At 37.6% G+C, this 19,298-nt stretch overlaps 1 protein-coding gene across 1 annotated transcript in view; it reads left to right on the top strand.

Annotated features, from left to right (window-relative positions):
* Positions 1-9,895: 9,895 nt before the first annotated feature.
* col17a1a (collagen, type XVII, alpha 1a) overlaps positions 9,896-19,298 on the top strand; it is a 32,107-nt gene continuing 22,704 nt past the window's right edge. The window contains exons 1-11 of the mRNA XM_063010837.1: positions 9,896-9,947; positions 10,289-10,333; positions 11,467-11,622; positions 12,977-13,429; positions 14,110-14,157; positions 14,444-14,485; positions 14,598-14,645; positions 17,537-17,671; positions 17,988-18,080; positions 18,660-18,728; positions 18,920-18,994. Coding sequence (XP_062866907.1) covers positions 9,896-9,947; positions 10,289-10,333; positions 11,467-11,622; positions 12,977-13,429; positions 14,110-14,157; positions 14,444-14,485; positions 14,598-14,645; positions 17,537-17,671; positions 17,988-18,080; positions 18,660-18,728; positions 18,920-18,994 — 1,216 coding nt within the window. The remainder of the gene's footprint in view (positions 9,948-10,288; positions 10,334-11,466; positions 11,623-12,976; positions 13,430-14,109; positions 14,158-14,443; positions 14,486-14,597; positions 14,646-17,536; positions 17,672-17,987; positions 18,081-18,659; positions 18,729-18,919; positions 18,995-19,298) is intronic.

Here is a 19,298-nt window from a genome sequence, read left to right as displayed (position 1 = left end):
CCTCCCAAATAATAGCAGTTCAAAAGAGTGCAATTACAGCTGTGAGACATTCACAGTAAGAAAAAGTTAGTTTGAGCTTTAATTCAAAACCTATTCCTCTTGGCAAATGGTTTTAAATGCCGGAAGGTGATGTGGGTCTTTATTTTAAAATAGCCAGAAGATTTGCACGGCTATAGTTTTATTTGCAATTTATTTGTTATGTCTTCATGTTTGGATTTTTGTTTTGCTAAAACATGCAGATTTATTTTCCTGGAGGGCCAGTGATAGATTAGCACCCTGGCCAAGGTTTTCCTGCCTTGTGCAGTGTTTCCAGACTCACCGTGACCCAGACCAGGATAAAGCAGTTGATGAAAATCAAAGGAAAAGATATTCAAGTTATGCACTGATTCATATTTTCATAGCCCTAAGGAGATTTATTTCCAAATCAAACTAATAATGCCCTAGAGAAATCCCAGTATCTAGTTTGTTCTTGTACGTGTTATAATTTCTGCTGTCTGTTTATGATCTTTGGCAATCACTAAACAGCTTGCTCTGACAGTGCTGGCATTCAGTGGCTTGATGTTGAAGACTGCCTCAGGAGAGAATCGCTGGGACGTTGAGGCTTGCTGGATTGCTTGGCATTGCTGTTATGATTCAAGCATAGCATAATGTCATGTTTAATCTTTCATGAAAGCATGATATGTTATGAGGGCTTCATGGCGGTGCACCTGATAGGTGCCGCACAGCAACATGAATACTGGGGAACTGGGTTAAGTCCTCACTTCTGGTCTGGTTTGGTGTCTGTGAAAGTTTTGGTGTGTTCCCCGTTTCGTCAGGGCGGTGGTTTCTGCTGGCATAAAACATGTAGAAGTGTTTCTTGGTGGCACCTACTATGACCCTGACCAGGATGAAGCAGTTACTAAAAGTAAAATACATAACCCAATTTAGACTGTTTATTTGGGGTTGTAATAAGGTCTATAATGTTATTAAACTTTGTAACATGGCCTTCTAGGTTCTTTTTAGTGACAATATTTATGACTAGAGCTGCTGACTTGTCTCTGCCCATGTGTACTTCCACCTCACAATATCATGCAATTGTTCCCAGATGTGAATGAGTAAATATGAAATAGTCTGGCCCTTTGTTTAGGGTATTTTCCCACTTGGCGCTCAGGTGGCACGGTGGGCTGCCATAGTAGACCACTGTGCCACCTGAGCGCCAAGTGGGAAAATACCCTAAACAAAGGGCCAGACTATTTCATATTTAGATTCATATTTAGATCGGCCTGCTGGGCATCTACACAGACATTATTGGTTATGCCTGGGAAGGGGGTGGCCGAATCCCTGTGATGGATTGGCGCTCTGTCCAGGTAATCCTGCCTAGTGCTCAGTGTTACCTGTTAAAACCGGATCCAGAGCTAAATCAAAAGGCCAGAATATAAAAAATGATACTAGGTGGAGAGCAGGAATGCACAAACAGAGTGTTAAACCTGCCATTTGATGTGTTCACTTAAGCAAAAGGTATTGGTTGATGTAATTGCCTATATGAATAATTGTACAGGATTTTGCTTCAAGGAGTCTCTGGTTTCACTGAACCTTGATACGCATTGTATGTAATTCCTGGCTCATATTTTTTAAACCTTTCTCGAATTTATAAACTATAACAGCAGGAGGTGGGATGCTGCCTTAACTTGACTTTCACAACTTAATAGGTTTTGTCCTCAGGCTACATATATCTGCTGTTTCATTATAGCTCAATTCACTGAACATTAAACGTAAATACAGTGCACTAATTATGATTATATCGCAGAAAAGAGCAGTTAGAGAAGATTATACACTAACAAAGCTGCGATATTAATGCTTACATTTTAAAGTTTTGTAATGTATCATGTTCAAACATTTTCAAGGAGTAACTGTAGCATGAGCTTAAATAAAATTTTATTTTTAAGAATTATAGACATGAATAGATACAATGTATTGTATGAGTTTTACCAGTTTACATAATGTGTTCATCATCATTCATCATTCATTTTCACCAACCGCTTCATCGTGATCAGGGTAGTGACGCCTGGGCACCACCCTACCACAGGGCAAAACAAACACTCATGCACAAACACCTTTAGCATTTAGAATGAATGAACCTGCAGCATGTTTTAGAAGAGTGGGAAAAATGGAGTATCCAGAGAAAACACAAAAACCATTCAAAACAATAATTACTACAACTCTATTAATAGTATATATGTCTACAACTCTTTGTTATTTGTTAAAAGTGCCTAAGCCGAGGCTGAAAACTGCTCCTGTAAGGACAAATGATTTACACCGATCAGCCATAACATTAAAACCACCTCCTGGTTTCTACACTCACTGTCCATTTTATCAGCTCCACTTACCATATAGAAGCTCCCTGTAGATCTACAATTACTGACTGTAGTCCATTTATTTCTCTAGATACCTTTTTAGCCTGCTTTCACCCTGTTCTTCAAAGGTCAGGACTCTCCCAGGACCCCCACAGAGCAGGTATTATTTAGGTGGTGGATGATTCTCAGCACTGCAGTGACACTGACATGGTGGTGGTGTGTTAGTGTGTGTTGTGCTGGTATGAGTGGATAAGACACAGCAGTTCTGCTAGCATTTTTAAATACCGTGTCCACTCACTGTCCACTCTATTATTTCACTCCTACCTAGTTGGTTCACCTTGTAGACGTAAATCAGAGACGATCGCTCATCTATTGCTGCTGTTTGAGTTGGTCATCTTCTAGACCTTCATCAGTGGTTACAGAACGCTGCCCACGGGGCACTGTTGGCTGGATATTTTTGGTTGGTGGAGCAGTGACAGTGAGGTGTCACTCCATCAGCACTGCTGTGTTTTATCCACTCATACCAGCACAACACACACTAACACACCACCACCATGTCAGTGTCACTGCAGTGCTGAGAATGATCCAGCACCCATAAAATAGCTACTCTGTAGTGGTCCTGTGGGGGTCTTGACCATTGAAGAACAGGGTGAAAGCAGGCTAAAAAAAAGTATGTAGAGAAACAGATGGACTACAGTCAGTAATTGTAGAACTACAAAGTGCTTCTATATGGTAAGTGGAGCTAATAAAATGGACAGTGAGTGTAGAAACAAGGAGGTGGTTTTAATGTTATGCCTGATCAGTGTATATAAGCCCACTAGGCAAAAACCTACTTAAAAATCTAATTTAGGACTAGACATATTTGGGGTCAGTAAACTTTAGATGGGTGCTGAAGTGTAACCCATGTGTTATACAGGAAACACTGCATGATTGGATGGATGTACAGTAGATGTTCTTGTATTTAGTTTGGTATTAAATAATCTTTTTTACATGACTGTCATTGTGAAATCTGTTAATAGTTTTGAGATGCACTCTGGGTGCAAGAACACTCTGTACAGGGCACCACGGTTTCTGGAAAGCCACTCAACTGTCCATTTACACTCCAACACACAGAGTTTAGCGTAGTCACAACATCCACTGGCCTGTTTATACTAGCTTGAACAAAACCTGGAGGACCCCTAAAAGACCCAGTGGTACCTTAGGGGAGATGTACCAGACACCACACAGCTGTATATCTAACCCCTGCAGCACCAACACAACCTGCTGCATCTCTAAATATGAATGGTTATTAATAAATGGATTTTAAAACACCTCTTACTAAGTAAAATACTATACTCTATAGGAGAAGTGTTATTTTAAAATGTATTAAAACACTTTTTTGAAAATGTAATCTTAAATTTGTATATGTATGCAGTAATAATATGATTTCACAAAAGAGATTTATAGCTGCCCTGAGGTATTTCTCCAGAAATATATTTCATAACATAGTATGTTATATGATTCATCATTAATCATGCGTTATCATGGTTTATAGTCACGACCTCTCACAGTTTATTACCCTCATTTTAATGCACTTGGGGTGTGAGGTGAAAACAGAAGGTGCATTCACACACAAATTAACATATTTATGGGTTTAAATAGTGTGTAGGTGTAAGTATGTGTGTGTTTGTAAGGGAATGTGGTTTTGTGCAACTTCAATACTTATAAAAAACATGAACTTCAAAATTTGTTATATAATAAAGATTTGCATAATAGTCAAAAGAAACAAAAACAGGATTTTTGTTAACTGTATATCATCTACAGTACTTTATAATGCAACTGTGTGAAGTCATGTGATGTGTGGTTCTGCTATTAGTAGATCGTCATAAATCAGGCAACATCTGTATTAATAACTACACAAAGTTTGAAACGACCTGAGCTGCAGTGAACCTGCCTGGACGAGTGCACAAAATGTCTTTTGCCCACACAGACAATGAGAAGAAGAGCTAGAAATAAAAAAAATCGGGCTATTGGGGCTAGATTTTGAAGCACCACACCTTCTTTCCAAGCAGCATGACAAAAACAACAATACTACTACTACTACTACTAATAATAATAATAATAATAAGGTCTGTTTCTGCCCCAATAGCTTTCCAATCTAATGGTTGGTCAGTAAGGTTTACAGGGTTAAATCTACACTAAGAACAACACAGACTGTTACAGACTTGTCACAGCATCCAGACACTAAGTTACTAATGTCAATGGTCAATGCTTGCAGAAAATAAAACATTTTAAAGCTAAAGATTTCTCTTTTGTCTGAATTTACCCTCTTGTACCTTTAAACCTTTTGAACATAAGTCTGAACACACTGCAAACCTGAGTTTTGTTTTGTTTGTTTATTCACTCCATTTCTAACCACAAATACTTTTCTGGTGATGCTGAGGTTTGGAGTCAAGTTTAGATGCTTTGTGAGGAATTTAGAGGGACTATATGATTTTTATACAGCTGGGAAATAAACCATTTCCCATGAGCAGTGCCACTACTGGAATGAACTACTAGTCACAGTGCATTATGAGACTGGGGTCATTATATCTGTTACATTTTTATTTGTACATTTGCTTTGGATAAAAGCGTCAGGCTGATGCTGTAAATGGACGCTTCTATTCAAAGAAACTTACAACTGTAACTCAATTTAATCCACTTACAACTGTAACCCATTTCAATCCAAGCAGTTGAGGGTTTGATTGAATTAGCAACCTTCTGATCACTAGTCCATCACCCTAAGTGCTGAACTACCACTGCCCACATTGTAAATTATTCAAAGGGTTCTAGTATCTTAATGCAATCACATTCTTTTTTTTTAGTTTATTCATAACAGAAACTTTGCAGTAATTATTTACTTACCGTGGTGTGCCAATACACCATGAGATCTGATCTATACTGATATACTGATTATTATTATTATTACTATTATTATTATTATACTGATATAATGATATACTGATATATAATGTGGGCACCTCTTCTAATTATTGAGATCTGGTGTTTCAGCTTCACCAATTGCAAATAGGTTTATATAATATATAATATGAAATATTAGAGAAGGACCTTCCTTCTCTGTTTCATCATAATTCTGCCCCTGTGCATAAAGCAAGTTCCTTAAAAATATAGTTTGACACGTTCCTTGTGTGGAGGAAATACAGTGACCTGCACAGAGTCCTGACCTAAACCCCACTGGGGACTTTTGGGATGAATTCAAATGAATTCATTTATGAGCCAGGCTTTCTCATACAACCAATTACTGCCTGACCTTACACAAGCTTTTTGACTAAATAGGAACAAATTTCCAAATACACACTTCAAAGTCTTGTGAAAAGCCTTTCCAGGTAAGTGGAGGCTTTTATAGCTGCAAAGGGGCACCAACTCCATAATAATGCCTGTGGTTTTAATAACATGTCCAATATGGGCAGGTGTCTGCATGCTTTTTAAACTAGGGTCTAAGTACATTGTTATAAATAGGTGGACCTTGATGTGAGAAAAAGTAAGAATTTCTGCAGAAATGTACGAGAACAGGTTGTCAGACCAGCTTTTTTTTATATAGGTGCATGTTCCAAATAGAAAAAAATATGTTTTTAAATAGTTATTTACATAAGTAACCTGATCTCATGAATTATTTTTCACTACTGAATGAACTTTAAATCAATATGAAACACTCACTAATATACAAAACCCCCTTTTTAGCCTGCAGCTTTTCATAATTTTGCGTGACTTCAAAAAATCTTATTAAAACACGTCTGTATATGTTTAGACTTGATGTGAGAGTATCAGATGCAGCTATACAGAGACACAGTAGGTATAATGTACATACCTGTACATAAATCTCCCCGCAGTGAGCCATGTACACTACATGGAGGAAGGTATTCGGACACACCTTCTGCCACAACAATTGTTAACAGGTGTAATAAATTAATTATATAGAATAAATGATATGCTTTCAACTTTGCAGCAACAGTTTAGAGCCTTTAATGTAGCTCGGTTTGAAAAAAAAACTCCAGTAACCTGCACAGAGCCCTGACCTCAGCCCCACTGAACAGCTCTGGAATGAACTGCAACATCGATTAAGGCTTTCTGCGCCAAGCAATACAAATGCTCTTTTGACGGAACAGGGACAAATTCCCACAGACATACTTCCAACTTCATGTGAGAAGCCTTCTCAAAAGAGTGGCAGTTGCTCTAGATCACATAGAGGTCATTCTGTTTTAATACCATTTGTTTTTTAAATAGAATGTCCAACAAGCTCAGGTGTCCAAATACCTTTGGTTGTGTAATTATCTGTCATTTTTATTTACATTTGTCCACCCCTACCCTTCCACAGTTACATTTAACATACATTTAACATTATCATAATGTGTTCACAATATACAGATATGGTGCATTAATATTAAACATCAATCCCTAACTGTGAAAAGAAAAAAACTAATGACAGTAGAATAATTATGGATGCATTTTTTTTTTAGCTCACTCTCTTTCTGTAATTAAAGTGCCTGGAGGGTAATTTTTTTCACTCTCTTACAGACATGTGCCTGTTTCAGCCCCTCATCCTGTTAAAACTTGTGTGTGAGTCAGAATCAGCTCTGCAGATTTCGGTCCCACATACCTGTCCTCTCTGTCACCGGACCTGAACGGAACCAGGTCACAAATATAATAAACAGTCAAACCACTGCATGAGAACACAGCGTGAGCCGTTTCTTCATTTAGAGACGACAGGTGAGTTGTTTTGCTCTGTGAACATTACACAGTAATTATTTAGTCTTCTGTAAGGTTTAGTTATGCTGGTACAGTGAAACAGTAATTTGAGTTTAAATAAATAACTATAAAGATATAGTATATTTGTGTTTGTGTTTATTACATCTTTAAGCTAGTTTACTATGAAAAGTTGGAGATGCACAGATGAAAAGTTTAACTATAGAAATTACAGTTTATTATTATTTGTATTGCTTACTTTTGCTTATTTTTAAAATAAAAATGTAAAAATGTAAACATAAATTTATTGCACTGCGGTTTTGCCTAACCATTGTATATCTATCTATCTATCTATCTATCTATCTATCTATCTATCTATCTATCTATCTATCTATCTATCTATCTATCTATCTATCTATCTATCTATCTATCTATCTATCTATCTATCTATCTATCTGTCTATCTATCTGTCTATCAACACTTACAATGGTTAAGCAAAGCCACAGTGCAATGGCTGTTTTAAAGTACAGCATTACTGTCAGTTGTGGTCATAATTACTGCTATTGTGTGATGACATAATAGTGTGATGAAGTAACAATTTCAAAGGTTGTAAAACGATACATAGCCACACTTAACAGAAGCCCATAATCAGAAGCCTTTAGACTTCTTTAGACTTTGCCTTGGGTGATCAGTAATAGACTTTAATATCTTAAAATGCAGCTTTAGTAATCACTCACTACCCTGATCTTAATAAAAGTAACCCAGTGATATTTAAAGATGAGCTCCAAACAGCCTAATTCAAATCATGATTGGTTATAAAAGGAGGATCCACCAAAGGCTCAGTCTGTGCAAGCAAAAATGAATTGAGGCTCACCACATTGTGCCAAACTTTGTAAAAAAAAAAAAAAAAAAAAAAGGTGAATTAATAAATTGTGAAAAAGTACACATGATCGGCTGTGTGTCTGGACAATAGCTAAAACAGGGCTGGGGCAAGTGCAGCCTCTGCTGACCAGTCAAGGTGCCTGCAAGGGGGACGGCTGATCACAGATGGTAGCGTGTGGCTTTTCCGCACCTGATACTGAGCTCTGTAAGAACCTGTCCCTAAATAAGATAAGATTCCTTTATTGATCCCCATGGGGAAAATTCGAGTTTTATAGCAGCACCAGCACAGAGTAAAATGAGTAGAATAAAATAAAATAAAAGAATGACTATGTAGTGGCAATTACTATTATACACGAAGATGACAAATTATAACTACACAGGAAAACACTATATAAATTATATATATTTATATGTCTGTAGTATGTAATGTAAAGTAAAGTGCAAGAAAAAGGTGAAGGAAAAAGGTGGGGGTGAAAGGTCTTTCTGGCTGGTTAGTGTGAGGACAGCCTGTGTATTCTGCTATTGTTATGTAGTCTGATGGCAGTGGGCACAAAAGACCACCTGAAGCGCTCCGTCTTGCTCTTTGGTGGAATGAGCCTGTGACTAAATGAGCTGCCCAGCTGCCTTTCATTCCTCATTGAAAGGGTGAGAGGGATTGCCCAAGATGGCTTTGACTTTGTCCTTTATCCTCATCTCACGCACTACCTCCAGACTGTCCAGCTGTAGACCCACCACAGAGCTGGCTTTCCTCACCAGCTTATTTAGTTTGCTGGTTTCTCCAGCCTTGATGCCACCACCTCAGCACACCACAGCATAAAAGAGGGCACTGGCCACCACAGACTGATAAAATACTTTCATCAGTCTATTGCACACACTGTAAGACCTCAGCCTCCTCAGAAAGAACAGTCTACTCTACAGTAGACAAGGTGGAAGGAAACAATAGATAGCTGCACATGGTTGGAGGGGCCATGTTGTAGTCTCAGTCCCACTAAGTCAAGGATGGAAGGCTGCAGCGGCGAGAGAACGATAAGCTCCAATTGGCCTTGACTGGATTGGGTAAAAAGAATTGTTTAAATGAACAATTAAGGTATTTAGCATTAAAAGTCATTAAAAGTCTTTTTGTACTTTTGTCAGTTAAATAAAAGTTTAAGTGAATTAACAAAAATGTCCCAACTATTCCAGAAATAGGGTTTGTAAATAGTTCTCTGATTGCTTGTGCTCCTTTATTTCTGATAAGCATGTTAAACAAACAAGTTTTATTTTTCCTAATTTAAAAAGTAATTCTTAATAAAATATTCAAAATACATCTAGTTTAAATAATAGATAAGTGATAAGATAAGACAGGCCTATAAATGAAAAGGTTTTCAGTTCCAGTCAAGGTCTGCATAACGATGTTGCCTTGAGGAGGGACTTCAAGTTGAAACCTGCTATTTTTTGTAATATGCATAAGATGTTTAATGTCATAGCTAAAATGTCTTCAGAGGGTGTGTTAGGCTTTGATTTCTTTACTTATCTACTGTAGCTCAGGTGGGACTAAGGTTTCTAGGATTGAGTTTTGGCTTTACCAGGAGTGGTGAGTGTAAATACTGATTTTGAAAAGTGTTAAATGCAATTGAATAAATACTTATTAGGGTGATGTGGTGTTTTATAAGTATTGTTTTTTTTCTACATTTGGATGGCTGTTTTAGGCAACAGTCTAAATAAATCAGTGCAGACTGAAAAAGCTTTTTCATAATATAATTAATAAATATAATTACAAATGCATTAAATCCACAATGGTGGCCAGAACAGTGCCAATAATAGTGGAAAAAAACTAATAAATAAAACTTTTGCTTTATAATGAGTATTCTTACTCAATAGACTTGCTGAATGATTTTTGAAGGTTTTTGTAATTTTTTCATTTCATACCAGTTACCTAAAATTCTGCTGACTTGGTACTTTTAAGCAGTTAACATGGAATGGATTTAATCACAAGCAAGACGGAGGGAGGATTTGGTGCTTCAGGTCGGGGTAAGTTCAAATTAATGTTCATCTAATCATTAAAATAATTTGCTTTAATTTGTGCAGAATTCATCTTCTGTTGAGAGTAGTGAAATTGTTCTGTATAATGGCAGTCTATGAAAAAATCTAATTAGTCTGATTTTATTTAATGTTGCTTATCATTTCGCAACAATGGCATCACATATCAAATACAGTACTGACTAATCGTTTGTATTTAATGGGCACCACCTAGTGGTAATATTCAAGTGCACACGCAAGTGTACTCTGGGTATTACTAAAACAGTTTGTGTTTAAGTCATTCTAAACGATTTATAAAAGATTTATGGAAATATTTTTTTCACCTTCTACAGTAACAGAGAGTTTTACCTCCTCAAGACTGACATCCCTTCCACCAAGTAAGTGTGGACGACTTTTCTGTACTACTACAACTCACTGTGACAACAAAGTTAATTATTCAACACTGATTTGGTTCCTTAATTGAATCTTAATTCGGTGTCTTTAAATTTGGTAAACAAATTCACCATCATTAAAACACAGCAGGAAAAAAATATTAAAATATTTAACTTGATTTCTAGAGAAAAAATAATTCTAATTGTATTACAATGGTCAATACATCAGTTCCAAAAAGAATTAGTTAAGAAGTTGTTAGAAGTTAGGAGTTAGTTTTCTGTTTTTGTTTGGTGGGATGGTTCTGTGTGGTCCAGTGCCAGTGTGTCAACAAACTTGAACCCCTGTTCCCATGTAGTATAAAGACTAAATAATTTACTAAGACTAGTGTCATGATAAGTGTCCACTAGCTTACTGCATTTTTGATTGCATAAAATTAATATACAGTAGTACAGCCTTTGCTATACAGTCTATAGTAAAGTCTTGGGCACCTTGGGCCAAATTACACATTTTGTTGATTTTAAAGTAGTAAAGAAGTAAAGTAAAAGAAAAATAGGTAAACATCAAACTACTAAATTAATGTAAAAAACATTTATATTTGATTATCTTACCTATTAGTTAATTAGTTAAATTTAGTAATTTTGGCATGTACAGAAGTTCCCCATCCAGCCTTGTTTGCCTCAGACATGCCTAATTGTGTTTGTTGAGCGCCTGGACAGGCCGTGTCTCTGCAGTGATGTTAGATTGCTGTATCACCTAAACAACACGCTAAAATCTCTTTCTCTAGAATTTCTCTGCTTTGTATACATCAGTAAGCTATTTATTAGATTTTCAGTCAGCTTCTTGAAGGAGGGAATTTTTTATGCTCTGCAGGCAAAGTGTTAAGACTTAACAATGGGAAGGTGATCGAACTATTGCCCATCCCAGAATTCTTAGTTTATTTATTTCTATCACATACAAATCCATATGTAGCTTATTTTCAGTTTGATGGTTACAAAAATAATTTTAGATTTATTAAGAGGAATTAACACCAAAACAATTTAGATTTTCTGATTCTGCCTTGTAATTCTAAATGTTCATGTATTATTGCCACTGTTTTCATATGATGAGCAAGGTTTTTTTTGCATATCTGTAACTTCAGAGGGCAGCAGTGGATTAGTGAGCACTCAGCGCACGCTGAGCTCTAGTTCTAGTTCCGGATCTGTACCTGGATCTGGAGGAACAGTGGTGGTGGAGAAGAGGATCCTCACCCAGAGCAGTGGTGCTGGAGGAGGAAGTAGCAGTAATGTAAAATCCTGTAAGCTAACACTTCATGTTGGTATACAGTGGGTTCAGAAAGTTTTCATACCCCTTGACATGTTACACACTTTAAGTTGTGGATTAATTTACAAAAGTATTCAGATGTATTGCTGAGGCACTCTACATTTGTATTTAGATGCATAATGTCAGTTTAAATTATCCTTGAAATGTGTCTAGAACTCCAGTGGAGTCCACCTGTTGTAATTTGAATTGACTGGACATAGTTTAAAAAGGAACATACTTGAGACTATAAGGCCCATAATTTACACTGCAATAATCAGGCCTTTACATTATCGGCTAAAGCAGCGCGTTTGAAGCCAGATTTTTTTTCAATATTAAAATTAAAATTGAGAAATTGAAAAAAATTGCGTACTGCAAGCCTGTCTGATTCGTTGCGGTGCATGTTGGTGTTTGGTGCGTTCTCATGCACTTCTGTGTGTCTCCGTGCAAGTTTGCGCGTCTTTGTTCGCTGTCGTGTACCTCTCTGCACCTTCCTGCGCCTTTGTGCGCTTTTGTGCGCTTCTGTGCGTCTCCGTGCAAGTTTGTGCGTCTTTGTTCTTGTAGCGTTTTTAAGTGTTCGTTCGTCTTCGTGCCCTTTCGTACAACTTCGTGGGCCTAAAGACAAATGAATTAATTTTTTTAGCCAAAAACTTGCTTAATTATTCTTTTACTTTGTGCTACATGATACAGTGATTTTTATTGGAAAATGTTTCCTTATCTATTTTACCCAAAGGTTGCCAGATTTCTGACAGTGTTGTACTAACAACCCCAATGGGAAATAAAATCACTGTCGTGCAGTGAGTGTTTGACTATTCAGCAGTTGTAACAGCCGCTTGGAAAAAAAAAGTTTAGAGATTTGTTGGTAACACTGCCGACAAGCATGTTGTTGCTTGTTTTGGCAGTTTGTCAGTCCCCCCCAGTGTGTGTGTGTGTGTGTGTGTGTGTGTGTGTGTGTGTGTGTGTGTGTGTGTGTGTGTGTGTGTGTGTTTGTTTCATGTATTATTGAGCTCAGGGTGCCAATCCATATCAGCGTAACACACACTGACTAATATAGGCTGTTTCAATGAATGTGTGATCAAGACAAATAAAAGGGCAAGTTTTAATTAATTCTCTTGTATGGAACATTAGCTTTACTAGTAAAAAAAAATCGGTTAGGAATGTGGATGACCTTTACCATCCATGATTGCAACAATAGACCAGAACATTTATTTAAGTTAAGTTAATGTCAGACACTGGATGTGAGGCAGAAAACTGTGGAAATTTAATGTCTCATGTTCATAGAAATAGTTTGTTCTATAAATGTAAGCTACAAGCTTATTGTCATATGTGTCTATTTCTTTGTTCTTTTTCAGCTTCTTCATTGGGAGGCTTGAGTGGCAGTACAGTGCGAGTAGTGACCGGTGGAGCTGGTAGCTCATCAGTGACTTCACCTGGCCCTTATTCTCTGGTAACATCTTCAGGTGGCAGTTTAGGAACTTCTGGCATCACCTCCTCCTCCATTACAGGTTATTCAGGAGGAGGTGGAGGTTCCGCTGGTGGTTTTGAGTCCCGTTTGTCCTCACAGTTTGTGTCCTACCCCTCTGAAGAAATGACTAGCTATTCGATTGGTCCCTTGCACCTGTCTGGTGGGGCTTCTTCCTCAGTCATGACTTCTGGAGGTGGGGTATCATCATCTGTGATGACGGGAGGAGGTGGTTCGACCAGATTTACTTCTTCTTCCTCAACGAGTGCAATGAAGAGTGCGACCTACTCCCCAGTTACTCAGAGGAAGACCAGTGTGACTCTGCGCTCTGGAGGTTATGAAGGTGCGTCAAAGGTCCGAGGTTGAACTTTAATAACAGTTGTTATGTTTTTAACAGCTTTTTAGTCATACATACAGTCAGCTCTTCTTACCACATAATGTTTTTACATTCTCTAAGCTTCTTGGTTCTCTCTTGTGGACAAATTTCAGCCAGATTTTCAGTAGTGTTTAATAAAGTCCATGTGATTGCCGTTGAATATTAAAAGGACTTTATTGCATACAACTGAGTAACTTGGTGACTCCACAATGCTACCATCATTTGTAAATTTCCAATCATGATCTTTAAAGAAATGTTTTCTTCTCTGAACTTCCTCACAGTGCTTGTGGGCAAAATACACCTACATACGTCTTCTTCTATAAAAGATACTGGAATGTGGCCTTTTTCTTAACTCAAGATATCTTATAATATGAGACCATATAGACATATAGACAACCAAAACAGGATTGATCCCTCACTTACAGAAGAATATATGATATGTGTGGTTCCTAATTCAGCTCAATTTTAACAGTTACAGTTTAAAATAATAATAAAAAATTAAATCAATTAAATTTTATTTAAAAATATACTTAAAAAAAGGGTGAGTTTAAGCTAACTAAGCACATAACCTTTTTAACCATCATAACCAAGGATGCCGATCATTCTAAATCTGGCTGTAATATGTAATTATTTTTCCAATTTTTTAGGAAGCTCAAGTGGAAATTCCTCCCCTGAATACACCAGGAAAGAGTATGGTAAGTAAAAAACAATTATAAAAGTCATTATACAACTTATTGATTTTAAACACATTTTTAAAACATTCCCACTTACTTAAAATAATCACACTCACACCATATAATTATTATGTTTGGTTATTCTGCTTTAGCACCAGCATATGAATGGTCGGACTGTGAATCTTTGTCTTTTATTCAAACCATCAGTGTGCCACTGTCATTGGATGGCACCTTTATGAATACACCCATGTCAATAATGTACAGATTTAGATTCGGATTCACTGCTCTCTTGATTTTATTTTTTCAGCAGCTGCAAGTGCAGCCACCAGGGGGCGCACCCAGACCAGAGGTACACAATGACTTTTATTGTCTAACAGATTATTTATAAAAGTAAATCAGTCGTAAGAGTAAACGTGAAAAACGACACAATGTAATTATTTCTGTTTTCTTTTTCTTTTTAGAGAGCGAGATCAGAGCCAGACTGCAGAGTGCCTCCCCATCCACAAGATGTTAGTAAAGATATTTTGCAATAAGTTTATAACTTTGGGTTTTATTTTTTTTTATTAAGTCTTAAGGCAAAACAAAACCAAATAACTAAACTAAAAAGCCTTTTACCCCCTACCACACATGTAATCCGAGGCAAGTTTGTTGTCTTGACATTTGATTGTCAAGTTTTGCACTGAAGCCAGTTGACATCACCCAATCACTGACTGACAAACTTACATTACTTAATGCTGTATTAGGCTTTGCAGTTAGATCGCCGTGCAAAACCTAAAATTGCAGATGCTGAGTCTAGGAAGTGCCATCTGTGCCATCTCGTCTAAGACTGGAAAAGCCAAATTTGGAGTCACTTTCAAATGTCTGGTTAAGGAGGTGGCATGAGCGATGGAGGAATACAAAGAGCCTGGCATGTTTCTCTGTGTGTGAGGGCTCAGTGTTGGAATCCCCGACTGGCAGACAAAAAGAAGGCCAGTTGGAGAAACACTTATTGGAAGCATATACTAGTAGTGGGTGTTATGCTTGCAGCGGAGGTCACAAGTGCAATGGGAAGCTAAAAAACTACATGAAAAAATCTGTATTTCTTACAGGAAGGTGCACCTTGCACTTCTATACTGTAGTGTTCAGGATATTGTATCTATACATTAATGCATGTGTGTGGGCCACAGGACTGGCTGTTAGCCACTTATGTAGCAAATGATGGTCCAATTTTTACCAATCATAGATTTAGTGACCATATCTATGTAAAAAAGGCTAAGGCATAAAGTGTACACGGTGTGACAGTATATACAGTGTATCACAAAAGTGAGTACACCCCTCACATTTCTGCAAATATTTCATTATATCTTTTCATGGGACAACACTATAGACATGAAACTTGGATATAACTTAGAGTAGTCAGTGTACAACTTGTATAGCAGTGTAGATTTACTGTCTTCTGAAAATAACTCCAACATGAACATGTCCAAATTGTGCCCAAAGTGTCAATATTTTGTGTGACCACCATTATTATCCAGCACTGCCTTAACCCTCCTGGGCATGGAATTCACCAGAGCTGCACAGGTTGCTACTGGAATCCTCTTCCACTTTTCCATGATGACATCACGGAGCTGGTGGATGTTAGACACCTTGAACTCCTCCACCTTCCACTTGAGGATGCGCCACAGGTGCTCAATTGGGTTTAGTCCATCACCTTTACCTTCAGCTTCCTCAGCAAGGCAGTTGTCATCTTGGAGGTTGTGTTTGGGGTCGTTATCCTGTTGGAAAACTGTTTTTCGAAGGGAGGGGATCATGCTCTGTTTCAGAATGTCACAGTACATGTTGGAATTCATGTTTCCCTCAATGAACTGCAGCTCCCCAGTGCCAGCAGCACTCATGCAGCCCAAGACCATGATGCTACCACCACCATGCTTGACTGTAGGCAAGATACAGTTGTCTTGGTACTTCTCACCAGGGCGCCGCCACACATGCTGGACACCATCTGAGCCAAACAAGTTTATCTTGGTCTCATCAGACCACAGGGCATTCCAGTAATCCATGTTCTTGGACTGCTTGTTTTCAGCAAACTGTTTGCGGGCTTTCTTGTGCGTCAGCTTCCTTCTGGGATGACGACCATGCAGACCGAGTTGATGCAGTGTGCGGCGTATGGTCTGAGCACTGACAGGCTGACCTCCCACGTCTTCAACCTCTGCAGCAATGCTGGCAGCACTCATGTGTCTATTTTTTAAAGCCAACCTCTGGATATGACGCCGAACACGTGGACTCAACTTCTTTGGTCGACCCTGGCGAAGCCTGTTCCGAGTGGAACCTGTCCTGGAAAACCGCTGTATGACCTTGGCCACCATGCTGTAGCTCAGTTTCAGGGTGTTAGCAATCTTCTTATAGCCCAGGCCATCTTTGTGGAGAGCAACAATTCTATTTCTCACATCCTCAGAGAGTTCTTTGCCATGAGGTGCCATGTAGAATATCCAGTGGCCAGTATGAGAGAATTGTACTCAAAACACCAAATTTAACAGCCCTGCTCCCCATTTACACCTGGGACCTTGACACATGACACCAGGGAGGGACAACAACACATTTGGGCACAATTTGGACACAATTTAGACATGTTCACTGTGGGGTGTACTCACTTATGTTGCCAGCTATTTAGACATTAATGGCTGTGTGTTGAGTTATTTTCAGAAGACAGTAAATCTACACTGCTATACAAGTTGTACACTGACTACTCTAAGTTATATCCAAGTTTCATGTCTATAGTGTTGTCCCATGAAAAGATATAATGAAATATTTGCAGAAATGTGAGGGGTGTACTCACTTTTGTGATACACTGTATATATATATATATAAGACTTCTTGCAAACATTTAGTTACAATTAAGAACATGAAATTCAAACAAGAGAGATAAAAATTAAGAACACGAAAAATTAAAAGAAAATATTGTAAAATATACCCTACAATTTAAGAAATATGAAATTAAAACAAGACAGATAAGCAATTAAGAACATGAAAACTAAAGGAAAATATAGTAAAATATACCCTATAGTTTAGAGAATATAAAATTAAAACAAGCAACAAACACTCATACACTACTCCTATAAAAAATTATTAAGAGCATGAAAAACTAAAAGAAAAATGGTAAAATGAGGGTAATAGCAAAAATTTCGAGCTCAATCATAGGCAAAAGAAAAAAGAAAAGTTTTTAACCTGGATTTAAAGATTTCTACATTTGAGGAACATCTAATATCTTCTGGCAGTCTGTTCCAGTTATATGCAGCCCAACAGCTAAATGCTGCTTCACCATGTTTAGTTTGGACTCTGGGTTCAACTAGCTGACCTGAGTCCATCGATCTAAGAGATCTACTGGGTTTATATTCTCTAAACATTTATGTACATGTAAATTTAGGGACTGAACTGGATGATGTAAAGAAACTGCTGAAAGGGGGTCGTTCCTGTAGTAGCAGTCCTCCTCGGTCTCCCACCAATACTCTGCCTATACCTAAAAAACGCATTGTGGAGACACGCACCGAGAGTCACTCAGGTACCACACACACACACATACACACTTTTTACAACATTTGACAGCTGTGTTAAAAAAGGATTCATTCCTAAATGTTGCATAAATTTTTTAACTGTAATTCTTAAATTGTCTCTTCAAAACTTAAACTATCAAAGATTTCAAAAAATAAAGAAGGGTGGATCTGGGGGTTTGGGAAGGATGATGCTACTAAGTCAACAAACTTTTATCCGCCTAAATACATGGTTGATTTCTTTAACTGTGGAGAGTGTCAATTTGTATGCAAAAGTAGCACTGTGATTAATACATTACCTAATCTGTTTATTTTATAACCCATCAGGATATGACAGCACTGTCATGGATTCTGGATACAGTGGTTTTGGCTACCACACCAACCCCAACAACCTCAGCCCCACCACTCTACAGCACAACAGTGAGTGTTTGTGATTGTTTGAATTGTGAATGTGTGTGAAGAAACTGTGCAGTGGGTACCAGGCATCGATGCCCAACAAAGACGATATTGGCCAGATATACAGAAATCTTACTTATGTCTTATTGTGTTAAACCACGGCTCCAAAGTGTCAAAATGTGAAGTCTTTATCCATTAACAAGATCACAAATTTAATCCCCAGCAATACCATAGCCAGTGACCAAGGAATTTTTTCAGTGGAGAGGATGGCATTCTCTACCTTGTTGATCAAAATGACAGCCAGTCTGTTATTTGTGAATTTACATGTACATAAATGGTAAAGTGCGCTAACCCACTACTGCTGAGATCTGGGGATTCAGGGTTTGAATCTCAGGGTACTATAGGCCGTATTGTGTCGGTGAGGATTGTTGAGGAAAGTTCATAAAGTCTGGTTTCTTTAATTTAGCTTATAAGATCATTTCATTATTGTGTCTTTGCGCTTATCTTGTTTAATGTCTGATGCCAATCTGGTGGGTATGACAGTCAATGACATTTTGTACTTGTTCATTCTGATTGGTGCTTTTTGTGTTTTGATATTTGTAGTGGGTCTGCAGAACAACTTGGCCTTGGGTGCATCGACCATGGGCAGTGGCCTCTCTGCTGTAAATGCAGGTCTGTGTTGGAATAAACACTAAAAGCACTTTGTAACACTAAATGACATCCCCTAAATGTTAATGTATATATACTGTATATACATATATAGGCTAGAAATAAATTAAAATGCTCTTGGAACTTTATATATGACTTTATTTATACTTAATACCTCATACCTTACCCAGTAATGTCACACTTTTTACTTTCAGTGTATGGGATGCAGAATAATTTAACCAGCGGTGGTGGTGTTGGACTCTCTGCCAATGCAATCAGTGCTGGTCCAGGCAAGTGAAGCAAACTTAAATAAATATTCCTGCAATTTTTGACCAATTATTAGTTTAGCATCTTTAGTGTTTTGTAATTCATTTAGACAATATTGCTGACACGTTTGTACTGGTTTAAAATGTCCTTACAGTGGATTTATACAAATCCTAAACCGACTACAATTACTGGCATTTTTAATAAGAAATGTCATATAAAAATACCAGTAAATTAAATCAATTTCACACTGAAAAAAATGCTTCTTTTGCTTTTTTTTTTTGTTTGAAACAATGTCACAGTGGAAGACAAGAAACGGCCAAGCATTAG

Source organism: Trichomycterus rosablanca, chromosome 15, assembly GCF_030014385.1.
Source record: "Trichomycterus rosablanca isolate fTriRos1 chromosome 15, fTriRos1.hap1, whole genome shotgun sequence".
Taxonomy (NCBI): domain Eukaryota; kingdom Metazoa; phylum Chordata; class Actinopteri; order Siluriformes; family Trichomycteridae; genus Trichomycterus; species Trichomycterus rosablanca.
This window is presented reverse-complemented; position numbering and strand designations above follow the sequence as displayed.